We start from the raw sequence: 23,085 nt of genomic DNA, 5'->3' as shown, positions 1-23,085 counted from the left end.
CAGGTCTCCAGAGAGCCCGTAGCTCCCGCTCTCACTCCAGCCCCCTGGCTCTGCCGTAGTACTGAGCCCGGGCTCTGGTCTCCATACGCTTAGGGCTGCCCCGGTGCCCCTGCAGCAGCTGGCATCTCAACTTGCTCTCTAGCGGCATCCCCAACCCCACCCCTGCCATTCGCTGGCTCCCTGCAGCCCGCTTTGTCTCTCCGACTCTTTCAGCAGAAAGTTTGAAACCAGCTTCCTGACCACCTGGCTCCTACTGCCCTCCAGGTGCTGAGCTGCCCTGATCTCACTCGCCACGGTCCTGGCACTGGCACAGCACCGGCGTTGGGAGTCCAGCCTTTCCGCTCAGGTGGACATAGGGGGGTTAGCGCTTGCCCAGCTTTCAGGCTGGCTAAATGGTACAAAACCAGCCTGTGGAGGCCAGGCCAGGCAGGGCTCAGGGCAGGGCTGCTGCATTAGAACAGTGGGTTTATTTAGGACACCGGCACAACTGACGGCATGGTCACTGGAATGACCTGGCCCAGGGCTCCTGTCGTGTGGCCGGGGGGCATCTCACCAGGGAAGAACTTTCCCTTCCCAGTTCACAAAGGCCCCATTATCCTTCTTGGAGAGTGTTGGAAGCACGTTCAGGATCCCTCGGACACTCATGTCCACCGTCAGTGGAGCCTGCAGGGGGCAAAGGAGAGTGAGGGGGAGAAGTCTGCCCTGGGGCTGGCCCAGGACACCAGGGGCTCAGGGGCCGGGCCAGGATCTGGGAAAGGATCTCAGTAATCCCATTCTGCCCTCACTGGCAGTGAACGGGGGAGGCAGGTCCCAGGCCAGTGTTTACAATAGAAAGCGGGTGAAAAGGGCTGCACCCCTGAGAGACAACCTAAGCCCCAATGGAGACAGACGACCAGCTCCTGCCCCCTCCACCTCCCCAAGGCAGCAGCTCGGCAGGATTTGCTGTGCAATGCAGAGCGCTGAAGGAACCATGGCACCAGCAGCCCCAGGAAGCAACACCCAGGACACAGCACTGAATCCCCAGGGAGCTGGGTCCTGACGACCGCCTCGCTGGGATGGGAGCTCCTGAATAGTGTCATCAATATGGGGAGGGTGATAAGGGAACGCGCTCCAGCGTAACCATTCCCCCTACGATGAACTTCTGCCCATGACATGTGGCTACGACTGGCCTCTCCCACTGAGGCACCTACCTGCTGGGAGGGTGAGCTCCCCATGTCAGTCTGCACCCAGCCAGGATGGACAGCGATGCTCAGGATCCCGTCTCCTCCATACCCCAAGGATTGGCACTTGGTGAGCATGTTCAGAGCAGCCTGTGGGCGAGACACCATGAGCAGAGACAGCAGCGCGTGAGGAGAGCAGGGACCCACCCCCAGGAGAAAGGTGAGCAAGGGGGGCAGCTGATGCAAGCTGCAGTGTGTGATTCTCTCCTTGGGGATGAGTCGCCACCTCTCACTGCAATGGGCCCACGTGCACGACCCAGAGTCCTGCTCCAAGGCTCAGGCTCTGGGGTCAGGTGACCAAGCATCATGTGACCCAGAGGCCGTGCTTCCCATAAGAGGGAGCAGAGGGAGACTGGCCTGAACACTGGCCTGGCAGGTCAAATCTGGGGGATAAACTGGGGGGCAAGAAAGACTTTTCTTTCCCCTTTGCTGTAGCGGAACACAGGGGACGAGCGTGAACTCGTGCCCTGCTGAGCGCACCCCCTACCTTGCTGCACCGATAAGAGACGACTTGCCCCAACTGCCAGGCAAAGAGATTCGTGATGGAGCCGCCCTCACTGGACATGTTGACAATGGCCGCCTTGCTGCAGCTCAGCCCCGGTTGGGGGCTTCCCTGGGCAGCCTTCTTCAGCAAGGGCAGGAACGCCTGGCGGGAGGGGAGAAAAGAGCACCCATGGGTCAGCTTAGGAGAAAGGACCCACATTCCTCTCTTCACCAGCGGACTCCGATTTGAATTGAAGTGCAACGCAGCACCACCTGTGACCCCTCTGGTGGGCTGGCCCCCTCAGCCTGCTGCCCCTGGGCTATGCTCTCTCCCTGCCCTCCAACTTGTTCATAGTCTCAGTCCTGTTTGCAAGGCTGATTTCTAGGAGTTGGGGAATCCCATTCTGCCCTCGCTGGCGGTGAACGGAGGAGCCCGGTCCCAGGCCAGTGTTTACAATAGAAAGTGGGTGAAAAGGGCTGCACCCCTGAGAGACAACCTAAGCCCCAGTGGAGACAGCGTGAGGTCAACGGAAGAATTCTTCCCTTGCCCTAGCTACCACCTGTCGGAGCAGTGGATTTATTACAGCGACAGACGAACCCTTTCGGCACCGCTTGTTGTGTATCAAGTGTAGATACAGCCGATCATATGGTGTTTCTCTACTTTAGAGCCCTGCAGAGTATCTTACGGGATTGTAGACACCCTCTAGATCCGGGGTTCTCAAACTGGGGGTCAGGACCCCCGAGGGGGTTACGAGGTTACTACATGGGAGGTCGCGAGCTGTCAGCCTCCACCCCAAACCCCACTTTGCCTCCAGCATTTATAATGGTGTTAAATATATAAAAAGTGTTTTTAATGTCTAAGGGGGGGGTGGCACTCAGAGACTTGCTGTGTGAAGGGGTCACCAGTACAGAAGTTTGAGAACCGCTGCTCTAGATCTATGCTAGACAGAGGCCTCGACTCGCTGACATGGAAGTATTTCCTCTGTAATACACTGAGCTGTACTTACAGCACACTGGGTAGGATGGTCAAATACCAGCAGCTCTGGCCTAACTCTGCTTCCATCCGTGTCAATGGGAGTTTTAGTGCTGAGGTATTAAGAGCCCAGTTAGGCCAATACAATTTGCTTCTTCAAATCCTACACGCAGTATAAAAGTAACAGCAAAAACTTGTGGGCGTTTACAGGATAAAATAGACCACCTATGATCAGAGCTAAGACAGCCTCATCATTAACTGCCTTGTCCGATACCTTTCCCTACAGAAGGCTGGACTGCTGGGGGAAGGGAAAGTACCTCGTACCTAGATGTTAACAAATAGATGCAAACACACACCTCAGTGACAACTTATCACAGTGCAAGGTTGGGATTTAGGTGCCCAACTCTCATTCACTGTCAATGGGATCTGTGTGCCCAACTCCTTTAACCACCTTTGAAAACCCCAGGCCTAGTGCACAGAGATAGAGCAGGCTAGTCCAACAATGGCATGAGTGTACAGACAAAGACATGGGAATGATGCCATGGGGAACTAAGGGTGCACGAAAAGTTATAGTTATATTTATCTGCTGGAGCAATAATAAGTGACCATATCACTGAAGAGCATCCTATAAGGCACGTGTCCAGCGGGGCACAGTTAAGGTTGTATGGGCAGCCTTAACCTCTGATGAATTGCTCTTGTCTGGAGTGTCTTTCTCAGTCTGGCTGGGGACGCTGATTGTCACGTTCTGATTGGCTGGGTCGCACCCATGCACCAGCTCCCAAGGGTGACCACTTGTGACCTCCTCCCTGAAACTCATTTCCACCCATCACTGGTCCCATGCTGTCCAGTGGGGTGTCCTGGGCTCAATGGGAGGGGCAACAACAGCTGCATGGTGAAGGCAGGTGACAAGAGGCCACTGAGGGATGCGGGAAGGAGAGGGTGCGACTGGGGGAGAAAGGGAAAGAGATTTGAAGTGCCTCCTCCCCAAAGTGACTCCTGCCCTGCCAGCTGGTGCCTGGAGCCTTAAAGCCACTTTAGACCTAGTTTCTAAATGGTTCAATTTGCCACATCCAGTTCCTGACACAAAGTGCCTTGAAAGGGGCTGTGGGCCCCGTGGTGCAGCTGAAAGGGCAGCAGCCGGGGGGTGAAGGGTCCAGAAAAGCTTAGACAGAAACTAACAAGCAGGAGCTGCATGCGGCACTGGAAGGAAACCTGGTCTTACTACGTTTTCCAGCCATTCTATTGGGACTATTTGTCATAGAGCAGGGCCGGTGCCCCCTTTCATATAACAGGCCTCTGAGTGCGACCCCCCCCCCTTAGCAATTAAAAACACTTTTTAATGTATTTAACACCATTACCAATGCTGGAGGCAAAGCGGGGTTTGGGGTGGAGGCTGACAGCTCGCGACCCCCTGAGGGGTCCGTCCCCTGCTGCTCCCCCTCCCCCGCAGCCTCAGTGTGCTGTGCCACCGGCACTCTGGCCCGCTGCTCCTGCCAGGCAGCATGGTGGCATGGCTGCGAGGTCCTGCTGCTCTGAGCGGCGTGGTAAGAGGGTGGGGGGAGGGTGTGGATAGGGGTCAGGGCAGTCAGGGGACAGGGAGCAGGGGGGGTTGGATGAGGGTGGGGTCCCGGGGGGGGCGGTTGGGGTGGGGGCCCCGGGAGTGGGTGGTCAGGGGACAAGGAGCGGGGGAGGGGGTTGGATGGGTCAGGGGGCGGATGGGGGTGGGGGCCAGGCTGTTTGGGGAGGCACAGCTTTCCCTACCCAGCCCTCCATAAAGTTTCGCAACCCCGTTGTGGCCCTCGGGCCAAAAAGTTTGCCCACCCCTGCTCTAGGGAGATGGCCTCTACTGCAGGAGCTGGACTCTTGGCTCAGACCCCACCCGGGCAGCGCTAGGGCCTCTAGGTCCATTTCTCGGGTGGTTACAGTCTGTGAAAGTGAAATGAATTATATTAAAGAAATAGAATGAATTAAAGAATGCTGTATGTACCTTTAAGTAGAAATGAGAAATGCTGCAAGCCAGGGGGGCAGGAAAGCAGACATTAACTGCTTAATGAATTGCCCCACTTAAGGGCAATTGGTGAAGCATTAGCCTTAGATCGATAAGAGTTAATAAGGAAGCAGGATATGCATATTGTGCCCTATGCACATTTTACAATTTTGCTCTCTCTGTCCTTTTGTTTAGTTCGCACCCTTTTATCTGTATAAATAAGACTGTTTGAATCTTGCATGGGGGCTCACATTATCTGAATGTATTAGCAGAGCGCTGTGCTAATAAAACAGAGTGGTCTGACAAACTATGAGTCCTGAGTCTAACTTTGACAATTTGGAGGTTCCACCGAGATGGCAACCGTCTTCACTGGGGCTGTGTGATTCCTGACCATTTTTGTAGGACGACCGTGGTAGCCGGCACCTGGGCATTTGGCCCGAGCGGTCCTCCTCCTGAACGGAAGGGTGCACGACCACAGTGAGGTCTACGCCATCGAACCTGTTGGTTCCCACTCTGTTCTGGTAGGGATCCCGGGATCTGACATCAGGAATCTGGTCAGGTAATTATTTCTGTGTTTTGTCCGGACTGAGGACTGTCCTGTCTCTGTGTCTATCCGTCCTCCTGTGGAGTGTTTGAGTCTGGGTGCCATCTCCGTCCGGGGATCGGCCGACCAAGGGGTTCCTGTCCCCATGGTCTGAGTGAGTGAAATCTGCACAATCACAGCCGCACCACACCTTGGGTAAAACCCTTGGTGTGAAAGCAAGGGTGATTGAGGCAGTAGCCTGTGGGCTCCTTTTGTGTGTTGCACCGGGCATCGCTCTGACGAACCCGAATTTCCTTCTTGTGTGATTGGTGTGTGTAAAGTCCTCCTGTATTGGTAACCAGACGTCTAAGTCGGGACAGTTCCCTAAAGGAATGCCGGCTCAGTTTTAGGAAGGGTCCAGACTCCTGTAAATTTCTGGAAAAATGGTCTAGGCTAACTCAGGGAGATCCCAAAACTCAGTGGCCACTGTTAAAACCTTGGAACAAGGACCGAGTGGACATCTTAAAAAACAAACTCGGCCAGCCTAAAACTAAATTGGCTAAAGGAGAGGTTAATTGTTTCATGCAGTGGTGGGAAGAGGCAAATTGTAGGTGGACAAAATCAAAACTTGCCTCTCTCAAATATTCAAATAATAAATTAAAAGCTTTATTAAAAGCCTCCTCTCCCACCACCAGACTGAGCGCTCCCCTTCACCCTGTTCTCTGACAAAAAAAAACAACAACCCCGGATCGATCCCAACTCCCTTCATACTCCCTTCTCATTGTAAAAAGGATAAAATGCCCCTTGTTCTGTTCCCCTTCGTTGTCTGCCTCAGAAACTGATTCTTTAGTGTTCCATTACCAATTCAGCAAGGAGGGTGGGTCCTCAACTAGCCCCCACCCTTCTGGTCCCTTTCCTTAAGCATTTCTTTCAAAATTGTGAAATGACCACAATATCACTCACAAAAATGGTTCATTGGAAAAAGCAGGATTGGGCCCAGACAAGCAAGCAAGCAACAGATAAAGAAACTAAAAAAAAAAAAAAAAACCAGGTTGGAAGCCCTAAGGGCATAGTGTCAGGAGTAAGTGCAAGTATGAACCCCTGGAACAATACTTAAAATGGTGAAATCTGAGTTGATAAAGGTGTCATTTTGGGAAATAAACAAGTGATTTAAGGAAAGAGAGTGAAAAGTTAACTCTACAGAGGCTGGAGAGAATTAAACAGTTAAACTTTGTGAAAATGTTAAAAAGGATCTTGTTAAAAGAATTCTTGGTTTCTTTGCAGCCATTCTAAAGGAAAAATGGGCCCTTTTCCAGAGGAATGTCTGTAAATAATCCAGGTAAAGAGACTATCTAATTAAAATAATTTTGACTATGAACAATTGTTCTTTTAGCAAATTTGACTCATAGGGGGGGTTCTATTGGAACTTAACTGCCCCAAATGTATAAAGGGAATGTAATCTATGTACAGCTATGTAAAAACAAAGCAGTGTAAGAGGGATGTTAAGGGAAAGAAAATGTATATGTATCTGTCTGTCTGTGGGAATATGTGAGGTTTGTAAAACTCCTGTTTTGTAAGTTTAAGATAAATTGGTTTTGTTTTGTTTATAATGCCACTGAAAATCCATTTGACTCTTTAATTCAAAGTTGCAAAACTGACAGACCTTTTTGCCAGACACAGGTAATCAGTGTTGGTTGACTTTGAGATTTGGTATTTAACCCTTACGGGGTAACTTGATTCTTTACAAAATTTTAATGTTTTCAAATAAAGACCAAGTCATGACTGCAGCAGGACAGTCAAAATCAGAAAAATAGGGAGAGATTCTGGATTCTGTTTGTTTGTTTGTTTTTGTAACAAAATAGCAAATGAAAGCTGTAGGAAAAGAATAAAGACAGTGGCCCTCTGAAGCAACAGCAGGGGTGAGGTGCACAAAACAAAAAGAAGCAATGTTAGAAACACTGAGCCTTAAAATGGCTCTGTGTAATCAGACTGTCACTTTGATAAGGGTACATAAAACTCTGTAAGAACAAAAGAAACAGTTACACCTTATGTAAAAATGAATATGGCTAATGTTTTAAAAGTTAAAGTATAGAAGGAATGTGCAGACGTGTGCAGTGTATATTATAGAGGGGGTAAAAGAAATGCAAACGAAACATGCTACTTAATTAAAATCCTATTAGGGCTCCAAAGGAGCCACAATGGACTGTGTTTTCTTTTTCAGATCTGTGTGTGTTTTGGAAGCAAGAGTTAAAAGTAATCAAAACTCTGGTAAAAGTTAATTGTGTTCCTTTTAAGACAGAGTCTCTGAGCTCTGCTGATGGTTTTGAATCCAAAAGCCGAGCCTGTGTGGATGCAAATGATCTAACTGATAAAGGAAGTGAGAGAACTGCCAGCACAAAGAAGTTGCAGATAAAGAACATACCTGGTCAGCAAACAAATTGTCTAAATAAAAGGCACGGTATAACAAGATACCTTTAATTAAAATAAATTTAATGTTAATAAGTACCCCTGTAACAATGTATAGTGTGTATGATTTTGGAAAAAAAAATCCTTTATGGTAATGATGCTTTTCAGCTGTTACCTGTGAACAAACTTAAAGCTTAATACAGCAGGAAAGACATTGTAACCTTGGTCTGCTGTAAAGGGAAAACTGAGGTACACCACCTCATGGATTTAATGACTGAACAGTGGGATAATTTCCCCATAACTCTTAAAAGATAGAAGCCATTAAAACCTGGCCTGCCTATAGAACAAAAACACAGGAAAATATGGAGGTAATTCCTCTTGTTTTGCCTGCAATCAGCAAGGGTATTTGTAAAAGAAAGGAATATTTTAAGCAATAATGAATGCCACCCCAAAGGGGTAGAAAAATGTTATTTTTGTCTTTCAGAAAAAGCTAATATCAGCTACAGGACAACCTAATAAGAAACAAATAAAAGTGGGTATGCTTATCCATGCCTGTTGCTCCAAAGCCCTGTAGTAAAGACATCTCACTAGGATCCTGTATGTGGGATATAATGAATAATGAGACCAAAGTACTGTATAATGGGCTATGTGTATGTGTTAATTCTTGGGGGGGGAAAGCGTTTTAAAAAAATGGAAGTGTTAGCAACCTTCCAATAGACAAACGTAAATGTAATGTAAGTACTGTGTTTACAAAAAGGTAAAAAGGTAACATAGTTCCTAAAACAAACAAAAAGGCAATGTGGGAAACCAAAGCATTCATATTATACATGCAAATGGCAACATGTTAAGAATTGCCACTGCAGAAAGATATAACAGCTTACCATTGGTATAATATATTTTCTGAATGGTCTCCCACAACTACTGGCATACTAATGTTACTAACCCTTATTGTTTTTTATTTTAAATTGTATGTGTTTAATTGTAACGTTTGAAATGTGCTGTTGGATAAAACAAATGTATGCAAAGCTCAGGATTTTATAATGTCCCATAGGAATTAATGTATGATTTGATTTCATCCCTGTCAGACACCTTTTTTGAATAGCAGAAAGGAATGACAGACCAGAACAATCCTTATGACTGATTATGGTCACCCTTTTGTTTTAGAATAAGTTATAATGTCTACTATGGTTTCCTATATGTATTACAAAGTAGGCCTCTAGTTAAATATACATTTCTTTGTTTTAAGGTTTAGTAAGTAAGAAACAGGATTCTCTATTGTGTCTATGTTAAGTAGATTAGAGGAACATTGAAGGCCTGGGTCTCAATGTAAATTGCCTTGGTTATTGATTGTAAAACTTAGCAAGGTTTAATTTGCAATGCCTTTTTGCTCTATATAAAATACTACTGTTTGTATTCTCAATCTGTGTGAATAAGGAATGTATGCATCAGGAAAAGATAAAGTGTGAAGGCCATTGTTATAGCCAGAGTCAAGGAAGAAGAAGTAAAGAGACTTAAAGGACATCAAAGAATCATCAGGTACTGCTTACTATCCAGATGGCCGTTAAACTGTCTGGCATCAGAGCGTGCATACATGCTTCGCAGTGTAAGAAGGCACCCCCCCAGCAAACCAATCACCTCAGGACCACGCAGAGTCAATTTTGACTCCAGAAGAAGATGTAGAGGAACAGCCTGCAATACCTTACCATCTACGCTCTCGTAAGGGTTGCCAGAAGCAGACGAGGACCTAAAGCAAGGCCCAAAAAGAAGCAGTAGTGAGCCTAGCGCCTGCTGCCTGGTGGATGTAAAACCGTGACTGCGGTTCCCTCAGTTGAGGTTGTCAGAACCGGAAGGGCCTTGCCTCCAACATGAGCCTCTGGTGGCGCCTGTTCCTCAGCTGCTGGTGTCTTAAGGTCTGGGGAGTCCACAATGACAATTCTTTTATCCAGCAGCAAGTGTGGATAGCTCAGACCCTTAATATTTCTAATTGCTGGATCTGCAGCCACATCCCAGCCCACTCTCAAGCTGGTGTTCCTGTCCTGGCAATCCTACTCAATTCCCCAGACCTCACTGGAGGACCTCGTCCGTTTAACAAAACATGGAACAATAATGACACTTGGGAAGCAGTGGGAATAAATGCATCTAAATGGATAAGTGTGATGGAGGGAAAAGGTCATTGGTGTTGAGTGTGTAATGGACAGAGCTGGATCTGTGAAAAAGCCGTTGCCTTCAGCATATTGTGGCCAATGGTGTATGGGATTATTCGAACAAAACTAAAGAGTGGCGGGCCGGGTATGGGGATATGAATTTTTTCTCGACCTGGGATCAAACAGAAAAATCAATCTCATGTTCCCCCTACAGTAATTTTAGTGAAAACAATACAATCTTTCAATGCCATGCAAATAACACCACTCCTCGTAAGGAGAATTACCCTGTGCCCTTCGGAGGATATTACTCCTCCTTTGTAGGCACCTATGTGACAAATGGGTGCAACCGACCCTTCCCAGCCTTAATAGGCCATCATTGGGTTTGTGGGACCAAAGCTTATACTGTGTTACCAGCTAACTGGTCAGGTATCTGTTATCCCGCCCGACTCTTCCCACAATTCCGAGTGCTAGGGTCCTTCCCACGAGAACGCCTTTGTAATTTCAGGCGAAGAAGAAGGGACTTATCAGATGCCCAATGGTATGTAAATAACATAAGCCCCTTGACCTGGGAAGAGGCCATTGGCGGTTCCCTTATCCCACTTGGGGAAGTAATACACCATGCAAAAAGGCTCCTAAGGTTACAAGCAGTAGTTGAAATAATGGCAAATGAAACCGGAGAGAGTTTAAAGACCTGGCCAAAGAAACAGGGGCGATCCGACAGATGGCCCTCCAAAACCGTCAGGCATTGGACATAGTGCTGGCAGCCAAAGGAGGGACCTGTGCTCTCATTGGAAAAGGATGTTGTGTGTTCATACCTGACGACACCAATGAGGTAATAGATCGCGCTAGTCACTTAGAACAAATTGCATCTCTTCCCCATGAAGAGCCAAGTTCTTTATGGAAGTGGCTAAGTAACCTATTCAATTTCTCTGGCATAGGAAACTGGTTGTTTCAGGGAGCCCTGACTATCCTGTGTGGAATCCTATTGATTTTTGTATGTTTTCAGTTAATCTCCTGTTGTATCCAAAATTGTGTAAGGTATGCCACCCAGGTGACTGCCCCAAAACAGAGTGCTAATATGATGATGTTAAATATCACTGATGAACGAAGAGATAAAGAACTATTAATATGTGGAACCCAGTAATTGTTGGTCTTTGCGTAAGCTTGACCAAAAGGAGGGATTGTGAAAGTGAAATGAATTATATTAAAGAAATAGAATGAATTAAAGAATGCTGTATGTACCTTTAAGTAGAAATGAGAAATGCTGCAAGCCAGGGGGGCAGGAAAGCAGACATTAACTGCTTAATGAATTGCCCCACTTAAGGGCAATTGGTGAAGCATTAGCCTTAGATCGATAAGAGTTAATAAGGAAGCAGGATATGCATATTGTGCCCTATGCAAATTTTACAATTTTGCTCTCTCTGTCCCTTTGTTTAGTTCGCACCCTTTTATCTGTATAAATAAGACTGTTTGAATCTTGCATGGGGGCTCACATTATCTGAATGTATTAGCAGAGCGCTGTGCTAATAAAACAGAGTGGTCTGACAAACTATGAGTCCTGAGTCTAACTTTGACAAGTCCCATAATGCACCTGACACGTTCACTGTGATGAACGCCGCGCCCCAGCCCCCAAACACACACACACCAAGTTGGCTCATTGATCCAGGAACCAGAGCCCTGGGGAGAAGGGAAGAATTCTGGCCTAAGCCAAGTCAAACCCCAGTGCAGCCGGCGACGTGCCCTCTGTCAGGGCCCTTACCTGGCTCACCAGCAGGGGCCCCGTCACGTTGGTTGCGTACACCAGGGACATGTCCTCCGGTGTCTCAGACTCTAATGTGCTCAGTCTCACTATCGCAGCGTTGTTTATCAACAGATTCAGCCCCGAGCCTTTCAGATGCTCCTCAACTCTGGCTGCTGCCGCCTTGATGCTGGCTGGGTTGGTAGCTTCTATAGAGACAGAGCCGGGGTTCAGGGGCGTGGTTCCTCCGCCCTGTAGCTAACCCCTCTCCCGGAGACACGAAGCCCAGGCTGCTCTACAGAGCCATGCTAACGACTCGGGAGCTCTAAACACAGCTAGCCAGAACTGGGCAGTGCCCTGGCAAGGGCAGACAGAGAGTGAAATCAGGGGGACCAGGGATCAGCTGGGCGAGTGTAAAGCAGTGTGGCAGTGAGAGTGTTAATGGGGCAGGGGGAAGGGCGTGTTGGAACAACAGGATCTTCCCACTGGTGAGCAGGGTTTGAAATCTGCCCTCAGAGCTCTGGCAGGCTCGCCCTCAGCCAGCTTTCATCGTCCCATGAGAACACCCTTTAGGGAAGGGCACCCCTATGGCACAGTTGTTTGGCAGCATTTGAAACACGCCGATTTTTCCTTTTAAAAAGTGTTTGCAGCATTTTTTTTATCCGAACCATCAGCAGCATTTTTGAGTTACTGAAAAAGCTGGTTCAACAAAAGAGCTCGATAGTCATTTCGATAGGTCACCGAAAACATCAGACAAGCCAATTGATTTTCACTCTGAGTGCTGGCGTGACCCTCTGTGCGAAGTCACTATGCCACTCACTCAGATTTGGCCCTGCTCCCCCCAGCCTCGGTCATGTGAGTAGCTCTCCAAGCATCAGCAGGGTGAGCAGCTGGTCCCAGCAGATCCCAGGCATGGTGAGCGCATGTTATGGCTATTGACTGGGCCTGGGGTGCTCCCCCATGAATTCGGGCCTGGCCATTGGCCTAGCTTGTTAATCTGCCCTAGCAGGATCCCGAGGCTGGGATTGGTTCCCACTATCCCATCCTGTGAGAGGCATCCCTGAGACTAGCAGAGCTGTACAAAGGGCAGCCCCTGTTCATGAAACTGATTCCTTGATTCCAAAGCTGCAACTACCTAAAGGGGGTTCCAAAGAGGATGGATTTAGACTGTTCTCAGTGGTGGCAGATGACAGAACAAGGAGTAATGGTCTCAAGTTGCAGTGGGGGAGGTCCAGGTTGGCTATTAGGAAACACTATTTCACTAGGAGGGTGGTGAAGCACTGGAATGGGTTCCCTAGGGAGGTGGTGGAATCTCCATCCTTAGAGGTTTTTAAGGCCCGGCTTGACAAAGCCCTCGCTGGGATGATTTAGTTGGGATTGGTCCTGCTTTGAGCAGGGGGTTGGACTAGATGACCTCCTGAGGTCTCTTCCAACTTACTCTTCTATGATTCTATGAGTCTATGAAAGCAAATCTGTCTCCAACAGAGAGAGGCCTGTTCAGACCCAAACCAGCCAGGCTCATGCATGGCACAGGCAGCCCCTGACTCAATCAAAACCATCCCTTCCCTGCCAGTCTGGCACGTGGGGCAATCTGCAGATACCAGGAACTTCCTGGGCCTCCTCCTGACCAAGCCCACAGAGCCTGAGTGGGACGTGGGAGACCTGGGAGTTGCTCTGCTGAGATGGGTGGGCGCTAGGCACCCTCCCCTTCACTAACACCTAGGCAGGAATAAAACTAACAGTGGCTCCCAACAAGGCAAGGAACAGGAACACGGAGACAGGGGGACAGGGAATGGGGAACAAAGGGACCCAGAACAAGGGAGCATCAGCTCTCTGGGCCCAGGGCAGGGCACCCACCTAGCGCAATGATCGCCAGGTTTGGATGCCTGGATGCCAAGGTCTTTAATTCCTGAAAAAGAAGAAAGTCGATGATTATTGACAGAACCCCCAGCCCACAGGGACAGTCAGGCCGGGCACAGTTCAGCTCCCTGCTGCTACCCCGGACCAAGTAAAGATCTCATTGCTTGACTGCAAAGCTCCCATGCGCAGGGTCCAGACCTGGCTTCCGGGGTCTGTATCCTGGGTGTTTAAAACGCCATCGTCTAGCTCAGTGCAGTCAAGTCAGGGACACGTTCCCCTGTTCCCTTTAGGAGACAGGCACAAAGCAGTGCAGGCGTCACCCACCTGTGCTCCCCACCCTCTCCCTCAATGGCTCTGCTAGCTTTGCATGTGAACTCGGCCCCAGCCAGCGTGGCTGCCTTATGCGCCAGGGAGTGTCAGCCTGGAGCAGGCTCTGAAAGCCCCTCCTGCGTGGGCCTGTTGCTTTTGGCTCTAAGTGCTGGGAGGCTGGAAGCCCCTCACTTAGATTCCCCCCCCCCCCCCGACCATGCACAGCTAACTCCATCTCACCTCGCCCCGTTCTCACCTGCGCTCGCTCTCCCTCCGGGTCCCGGCAGGTCGCAAAGACCCACTCCGGTGGGTTTGATTTCCCCAGCAACTGCTTGACAAGGCCCAGGCCGATTCCCCGATTGGCCCCAGTCACCAGAACGCTGCGGACATTAAAGCCAGCCATGGTCCCTCGCCTGCCTCTGCCCCAGCTGGCAGTGCCTCTGCTCAGTGAGAGCTGGGCTAGTTCTAGCCCGCACGTCCCCTGCACCTGGGGTTACACAGCGTCTGACTCCTGGGTGCCAGCTCCCTGATTCTACACCAAGGCCTGGGCCTGCCCCGAGCAGGGTCAAACCAACCGAAGCTGAGCAGAGGCTCCCCCTGCAGGGCTATGGGAGTCACCATGGATTGGAGGAGCTCCCCGGAAGGGAGGAGCTGTGAAGTGCAGAAAAGGAGATGGGTGGGGGCAGGCTGCTAGGAAGCTATGGGGATCGGATGGACTCGTGCAATTTCACGGGGTGACCTTTAAACTGGGCAGGGTTTGCAATCTCTCACTGAAGTGATAAGAATTTGGGCAAGTTAATATTCAACATGGTGAAACTCATTCTCCACTCCCCTGACTTGGTTGAGCTGCGTGGCACCTAGAAATGGCTTTCAGGGGCTGTGGAACGTAGGTTGACACAGAAGTGATCTGTTATAAGGTACCTGCAGGGCAAGAACCCTGCATTGTATGGCCCCATGAAGAGTGGGGAAATGCCAGGCTGTGCAGCACCCTGCACATATGTCATGGTCTCAATTTTACATTGTCCACAGTTAGTGCATCAACATTGTGTGTAACATTAACTCCACCCAGGCACGCAGCGGGCTTCTGAGTTGAGGCTTTAACCTGTGAGCACCCCCAACACAAAAGAATTGAAATTGGTGATTAGCCAGTAAACACTGGAAAACACTGGAAGTGGTTCCTTGTATCTAAGGGCTGGTCGACACGGTGCAGTAATGTGAACTAAGACTCTGCATTTTCTGAAGTGCACTGACGTGCTGCACACTAATTCATCCGCGTAGACCCTGCTGATACACACTAACGGGCCTCGAGTGTGTTTAATGTAATGAAACAGTGTTAGTGTGCAGCGCACTAGGGACTATTGGGGGATCTCAGTCATTCCCCTATGTCCTGCTGTACGTTACTCATTACAGTAGACACAAAGAGAAAGCCCCAACCCCCCAACCCCCCCTCCTCCCCCGATTTTTGGATGTCTACATCAAATTCAAAAATTGTTAGAAATAAAACCTGAAAATGAAATGAGTATAACCCCGCCCCCCCAAACAGAAGCTCTAGTCCTATGACCCAGCACGACAGACTAAGCTATATAGTTAATCAAAAAGCACAGGAGTACTTGTGGCACCTTAGAGACTAATGAATTTATTTGAGCATAAGCTTTCGTGGACTACAGCCCACTTCTTCGGATGCGTAGAATGGAACACACAGAAAGAAGATATTTATACATACAGAGAACATGGAAAGGTGGGGGTAGCCAGACCAACTGTAAGAGGCCAATCAATTGAGATGAGCTATCATCAGCAGGAGAGAAAAAAACCTTTGAAGTGATAATCGAGATGACCCATAGAAGATGTGAAGATATTTTAACATATTTTAACATGAGGAAATAGATTCAATTATGCTCAAATAAATGTGTTAGTCTCTAAGGTGCCACAAGTACTCCTGTTCTTTTTGCAGATACAGACTAACACGGCTGCTACTCTGAAACCTGTCATAGTTAATCAAGAATCTCCTCCTATGATGCAATTTGCTGGAGCAGCCCCTATTTTGAGGATCTGAGCTACTGCCTGATTACCTCCTTGCCTCTGTAACTTTAATTCTCTGCCCTTTACTCTGCATAACCAGCTCTTTGCATTTAACTCCCTTGAAAGGAGAAAGAAAATAAAAAGCCAATAATTACTCAAGAATTGGAGCATTTCAAGAGCCAGACAATTTAAGTGACAACACCCACCAGCCCCTCCTCTGTGCCCACCCAGGTGCTCAGAGCTGTGTATCCTGCCAACTCAAGCCCACTCCCTGCATGGCAGGCAAGAGTGATAAGGTGGTTACACATCTGGGCCTGGCTCTGTTCATTGTCCACCCCCAGACCCCCTTGAGTACAGCAACCTCACCACAGCAATCAGTGAGAAGCTGTGAGGGAATGCACTCCTATACTCCCACCCTACACCCAGAGTGTGCCGTGTGAGGGGGTCACCGTGCCCCAGTGAGTCACAACTGAGAATACCAAATTCAGGACAAACCGCTGAGAAATAGGGCAGGACACCCCACCCCACCCGGTGGTTGGTTATTCTTCTATAAGATATACCCAACCAGCGACAAAAGTAAACTTGTGTCTCAGCACACTGGCTAACAAGAGGTCAGAAAAGCAGGTATCCCAGTGTCTGTAACACCACCAAAAACACTAGACTTAATGATGAGTGATTATTTAAATCCAATTTCATCAACCAAAGTATTTTTCTGATCCCAAAAGACTAGCTACATACCCAGATCAACATATAACTCAGATCTTACCCAATAATCATGCTGTTGCCAATCCTTTAGTATCTAATTTATAAAAAGAAAGAGGTGAGAGTTAAAATTGGTTAAAGGAATCAAATACAGACAATAATTGCAAGGTTCTTGGCTTAGGCTTGTAGCAGTGATGGAATAAACTGCTGGCTTATTAAATCTCTGGTTGCTCCCAAATCATTGGAAGGTCCCCAGTCCCTTGGTTAGAATGCCCCCATTAGTATAAGTATCGTATAAGTCAGGACGGACAAACCTTTTGGCCTGAGGGCCACATCAGATTTCCAAAATAGTATGGAGGGCTGGTTAGGGTAACCTGTGCCTCCCCAAACAGCCAGGCGTGGCCCAGCCCCCACCCCCATCTGACCCCCCCTGCATCGTGCCCCCTGATGGCCCCCCTGGGACTCCTGCCCCATCCAACCCCCCCTGTTCCCTATCCCCTGATGCCCCCCCCAGGACTCCTGCCCCATACACACACACCCCACTCCCTGTCTCCTGACCCCTGGACCCCCCACACCTGACTGCCCCCTGCCGCCCCATCCAACCCCTCCTCTCATTCCTGACTGCCCCCCCTGGGATCCCTGCTGCAGCCAACCACCCCTTCTCCCCGTGCCCTGACTGCCCCCGGAACCCCTGCCCCTGACTGCGCCCTGCCGCCCCATCCAGCCCCCCCTCCTTCCTGACTTCCCCCCTGGGACCCCTGCCCCCATTCAACCCGTTCCCCACCCTCTGATCGCCTCGATCCCTATCCACACCCCCACACCCTGACCATCTCCCCGAACTCCCCTGCCCTCTATCCAACCCCCCCTGCTCCCTGCCCCCCTACCGCGCTGCCTGGAGCACCAAGGCAGGCAGCCGCGCTGCCCGGCTGGAGCCAGCCATGCCACCGCACAGCACAGAGCACCGGATCAGGCCGGTCTCTGCAGCCCCGCCACCCAGAGCATTGCGCCAACGGCACAGTGAGCTGAGGCTGCGGGGAGGGGGAACAGTGGGGGAGGGGTTGGGGGCTAGCCTCCCGGGCCAGGAGCTCAGGGGCTGGGCAGGAGGGTCCCGCGGGCCAGATGTGGCCTGCGGGCCACAGTTTGCCCACCTCTGGTATAAGTCATATAACAGGTAAGTTGCCACTTCCAACAGATAAACTGCTATTCTCCACATTATAATGTTCTACGCTCTACGATTCTGGGGGGACGGCATGGTCACCTGTGCTGCTGAGTGCTGCTGAGCTTGCCACGCTGACCAAACAAGAAATGAAATTCAGAAGTTCGCGGGGCTTTTCCTGTGTACCTGGCTAGTGCATCAGAGTTCAAAGTGCTGTTCAGAGCAGTCAGAATGGAGCACTCTGGGATAGCTCCCGGAGGCCAATACCATTGATTTGCGTCCACACTACCCCAAATTCGACCCAGCAAGGTCGATTTTAGCACTACTCCCCTCGTCGGGGAGGAGTACAGAAGTCGATTTTAAGAGCCCTTTAGGTCGACGGAATGGGGTTGGTTGTGTGGACGCAGTCATTTTTAACTCAACCTAACCCCGTAGTGTAGACCAGGGCTAAGTGTGCCTTTAGCCAGAATCCACCTTGAATGGAATGGTGTTAAACGTGAAGTTATAGTTGGTGTAAGGAAGCTATTGCCTAAGGATCTTTTGATTGGGGATGATATATTTGAGCTCGAGCTTAAGTCTGTCCACTTTTGCCTTAGCTTCTAGCTCCTGCAATCGAATATACGCCATTCTCTTTCCATATCAGTTATTTTTTGTTTTTCGAGCAACTGAAGATATGCCACTCTTTGTTCAAACTGCTTCCTTATCGCTGGCAACTGGCCCAGAGTCCTCCCTTTGTGAGTGATGGGGGAAGTGGGGCAAGGGCTTCTTGAACTGAGCTGCTCCTGTTTGCTCATGCACACAGGTAGCTGAGTTTTGCACACACAAGTTCTCCAGGTAGCCAGCGCTCTGTGAGGACTTTGGGCCAGGTTGCCAAGAAAAAACAACTTCCCTCTCTCCAATATCAGCAGCTGAAGGCTCCATTTTGTTCTCACACAATGCAATATTTGCACTGAGTGTAGAGTTTGGGCTGCTTATGGGGGTGTTGAGACCCACACATCTCTCTCTGTTAGGTATGCAGAGCAGGCGTGGGTTTGCGGTACTCTTACTGAGGCCTTCTCAGGCCTGGTCTACACTAGGAGGTTATGTCGAATTTAGCAGCGTTAAATCGAATTAACCTGGCACTCGTCCACACAACGAAGCTATTTAGTTCAACATAGAGGTCTCTTAAATTTGATTTCTGTACTCCTCCCCAACAAGGGGAGTAGCGCTAAATTCAACATGGCCATGTCGAATTAGGGTAGGTGTGGATGGAAATCGACGCTAATAGCTCCGGGAGCTATCCCACAGTGCACCACTCTGTTGACGCTCTGGACAGCAGTCCGAGTTCGGATGCTCTGACCAGCCACACAGGAAAAGCCCCGGGAAAATTTTAATTCCTTTTCCTGTCTGGCCAGTTTGAATCTCATTTCCTGTTTGGATATCGTGGCGAGCTCAGCAGCACTGGAAACGATGCCGAGTTCTCCAGCAGAGGTGACCATGCAATCGCAGAATAGAAAGAGGGCCCCAGCACGGACTGATCGGGAAATCTTGGATCTGATCGCTGTGTGGGGCAATGAGTCCGTGCTTTCGGAGCTGCGATCGAAAAGACAGACTGCAAAGATCTACGAGAAGATCTCAAAAGCCATGACAGAGAGAGGATACAGCCAGGATGCAACGCAGTGCCGCGTGAAAATCAAGGAGCTGAGACAAGCATACCAGAAGACCAAAGAGTCAAACGGACGCTCCAGATCCCAGCCCCAGACATGCCGTTTCTACGAGGCACTGCATTCCATTCTAGGTGCGGCCGCCACCACTACCCCACCACTGACCGTGGACTCTGAGGATGGGATATTGTTGATGGCCGCTTCCTCGGAGATGTTAGCGGACGGGGAAGATGAGGAAGGTGAGGAGGAGGACGAGGCAGTCAACAGTGCTTACAACGCTGATTTCCCAGACAGCCAGGATCTCTTCATCACCCTCACAGAGATCCCCTACCAACCCTCCCCACGCGTGAACCAAGACCCTGAATCAGGGGAAGGATCAGTCGGTAAGTGTTTTAAACATGTAAACATTTATTTTGAACAGAACAGGAATATTAACAATGGGTTTTTCATGATTTGTTTGCCCTAGGCGCTTAACGTTTTAGTCCTTGCAAGTGCAACTGCTGCAAAAGAATCTAACAATGTCCGGTTTATCATGATTAGTTTGCCCTAGGCGCTCTACTTTTTAGTCCTTGCCAGTGCAGCTACTGGAAAAGAAGGTCTATATGTCCGGGGATAGAGCTGAAATCCTCATGGGACATCTCCACGAAGCTCTCCTGGAGATAATTGGAAAGCCTTTGCATGAGGTTCCTGGGGAGAGCGGCCTTATTGTGTCTTCCGTGGTAGGAAACTTTTCCTCGCCAGGCTATCATCAAGTACTCTGGGATCATTGCCTTGCAGAGCATGGCGGCATACGGCCCTGGTTTTTGCTGGCTTTCACGCAGCATGCGGTCTTTCTCTGTGTCAGAAATTCTCAGCAGAGTGATGTCGCTCATGGTGACCTGCTTAGAATTAGGGGAATGTTACTATTGGGACTGCTTGCCTGTGCCTTTACAGAACTGTCACCGGCGGTTTACCGCCACGCGGTGGAGGCAGGAGTAGGGTGACCAGATGTCCCGATTTTATCGGGACTGTCCCGATATTTCCTTGTTTGTCCCGCGTCCCGACCGACGTGCGGTCGGGACACTGGACAAACAAGGAAATGCGCCGGAGCCTGGAGCCCGGAAGTGCTCGTGCCCCCCCCTGCCCCGACCCCGCCCCCTCCTCCCCCGATTGGCTCCCTCCCCGAATCCCCGCCTCTTCCCCGGGCTCACCATTCCCCCTCCCTCCGCAAGCGCTGGAGGGAGGCCCGGGAGACTCAGAGGAAGCGCGGGGCCGGGGTGAGTAACAGTCCGGCCTGGCCGTAGGGAGAGGAGGGGGGCGGCCCGCGGGGCCAGGCGGCGGCTGTTCTCCCCCCCGGGCAGCGGGACTCGGGAGCAGCCGCTGCTGCAGCTCCCACTGCCGCGGGGGAGGAAGCGGCCATGGCGCTCGGCGGCTGCGGCTCTGGCGCCCCTGAACCCCCCGAGCCGGGGCCTGCTGCGGGGACCCAGCAGCGCGCACGCTGCGCCCAGCCCAGCCACTGGCCAGTTGCGTCTGGGCTGCTGCCCAGCTGGTGCTATCGCGCGGTGGCCCCGGGGTGGAGGCATCGGCCGCCCAGCCCCGTTCGTTCCCCTGCGGGACGGGGGGGCTGGGGCCTGCTGCCCCCACTCCGGGGCCGCCGCGCGATAGCACCAGCTGGGCAGCAGCCCAGACGCGACTGGCCAGGGGCTGGGCTGGGCGCAGCATGCGCGCTACTGGGTCCCCACAGCAGGCCCCGGCTCGGGGAGTTCGGGGGCGCCAGAGCCGCAGCCGCCGAGCGCCATGGCCGCTTCCTCCCCCGCGGCAGTGGGAGCTGCAGCAGCGACTGCTCCCGAGTCCCGCTTTCCGGGGGGGAGAACAGCCGCCGCCTGGCCCCGCGGGCCGCCCCCCTCCTCGCCCTACCACCCGACTGAGTCCTGCCTGCTCGGGACCAGGCCGGACTCTTACTCACCCCGGCCCCGCGCTTCCCCTGCGTCTCCCCGGCCTCCCTCCAGCGCTTGTGGAGGAAGGGTGTTTTTTTTTTTTGCCCCGCCCCCCCGCCACGCCTCCTCCCCCCCCCCCGCGTCACACACCCCCCTCCCCCCGCGTCCCGATATTTGACTTGGGTGATCTGGTCACCCTAGGCGGGAGAGGGGCAGCATATAGGGATCTTTCCAGGGGACAGCCGCGAGGGGGTGGGACAGGGGCAGAGTTCATGCTTGCCGGATTGCTGGCAGCAGGAACTGCCCAACGATAGAAGCATTGCTTTGAACGTGAAAGGAGGGCACTGCTCTAATTTAAGTTTTAAGCAGCCAAAAGTCTACGGCTTACCATGTCAGCCTTCTACCCGAATTCCGCTGTCCTGCCCTGCTTGTCTGATCTCCACTGCAAGACCCCAGGCACTGAATGCGAAGGCCGAAAATTCGACCTTGTCCTGAGTGCGCATGTGATAGGTTCTGTGCACGGTCTTGTTCACAGAGAAAGACTATGTTCATTGTTCACAAAAAATTATCTTTGTGAGGAATTCACTCCCTTTTTCCCATCCCACAGCTGCGACTGTCTCCCGACCTACCCTGGCATCCCCCTCGCAGAGGCTGGCGCAGATTAGGCGGAGAAAGAAAAGGACACGGGACGACATGTTCTCAGAACTTATGGGCTGTTTCCGAGCCGATGCGGCCCAGCAGACCCAGTGGAGGGAGAACATGTCGCAATACCAGCGAGCACACAGCGAACGGGAGGAGAGGTGGTGGCAGGAAGACCAGCAGGTGACTCAAACGCTGCTTGGCCTAATGAGGGAGCAAACGGACACGCTCCGGCGCCTTGTGGATGGTCTGCAGGACCGGAGGCAGGAGGACAGAGCCCCGCTGCAGTCTATCTCTAACCGCCCTCCCCCGCCACAAACTCCCATACCCCCCTCACCCAAAGTCCCAAGAAGGAGGGGCAGCAGGGGCCGTGAAAACTGTCACTCCACCCCTGCAGACTGCTCAAGTACCAGAAGGCTCTCATTCCCAAAAATTTGATAAGTCCTTTCCTTCCCGCCTCACCCAAGCCCCCGTCCCAGTTTCATCCCCTAACTGTGTAGTTGCTAATAAAAGATACGTTTCTGTTAATTACTGTTTCCATCATGTTCTTTTAGGGGAGAGTGTGTTTGAAGGGGGGGAAGGGGGTTGGTAATTGGAGAGGACAGTCACCTTTACCAGGGTACAGACATGGGGGCAGGTTCAGCAGAAGGTCACACACACATTGCAGTCACTAGGCACCCTGGTCAGTCTGGGAGGTGGTTTTCATGTTCTGTGTGGGGGGGAGCATGTGACTTTGTGGCGTGGGAGGGCGGATAGAGATCTTATGCTGCAGTCCTTATCCTGGATCACAGAGCCACACAGCAGGGGATCTGTAACCGTCCTCCCCCGCCACAAAGTCACATAGCCCCCACACACAGAGTCCCGAAAAGGAGGGGTGGCAGGCTCCGTTGAAACAACCAGTCCACCACTGCGGACCTCTCTAGGAGCAGGAGCCTGTCATTCCTCGAGTTTAGAAGCGTTCTTTCCTTCACTACGTCTGCTCCCCACCACAGTCTGCATCCCAGTTTCAACACGTTACCGCGAAATCCGTAATAAAGAAAACGTGTTCATTAACAAAGTTCCATTTATTTTATTTTTAAACGTGTGTTGGAAGGGGGGGGACGGGGTGAACGGGGTATGTAGCTGGACAAGATAGTCAACAGTAAGTGGGTAAAGAAACGGGGGCAGGTTCAACTTCTCTTTAAACAAACCTAATAGTCAGAGGTTACCCTGCTCACTGAGGAACCTAGCTTTCAAAGCCTCCCAGATGCACAGCGCGTCCCGCTGGGCTCTTCTAATCGCACGGCTGTCTGGCTGGGCGTAATCAGCAGCCAGGCTATTCGCCTCAACCTCCCACCCCGCCATAAAGGTCTCCCCCTTGCTCTCAC

The 23,085-nt window shown here is 51.0% G+C and overlaps 1 protein-coding gene across 1 annotated transcript; it reads right to left on the bottom strand.

The window, feature by feature from the left end:
- Positions 1 to 448: 448 nt before the first annotated feature.
- On the bottom strand, positions 449 to 14,247 carry LOC103307380 (C-signal-like). The gene is made up of 6 exons (XM_065567789.1): positions 13,900 to 14,247; positions 13,332 to 13,383; positions 11,496 to 11,683; positions 1,708 to 1,866; positions 1,191 to 1,310; positions 449 to 663 (listed from the first exon to the last, which is right to left on the bottom strand). The coding sequence occupies exons 1-6, from the start codon at positions 14,044 to 14,046 to the stop codon at positions 550 to 552; spliced, it is 780 nt and encodes a 259-aa protein (XP_065423861.1). The 5' UTR covers positions 14,047 to 14,247; the 3' UTR covers positions 449 to 549.
- Between the last annotated feature and the right edge of the window lie 8,838 nt (positions 14,248 to 23,085).

Source organism: Chrysemys picta, chromosome 14, assembly GCF_011386835.1.
Source record: "Chrysemys picta bellii isolate R12L10 chromosome 14, ASM1138683v2, whole genome shotgun sequence".
In the NCBI taxonomy this organism is placed as follows: Eukaryota; Metazoa; Chordata; order Testudines; family Emydidae; genus Chrysemys; species Chrysemys picta.
This window is presented reverse-complemented; position numbering and strand designations above follow the sequence as displayed.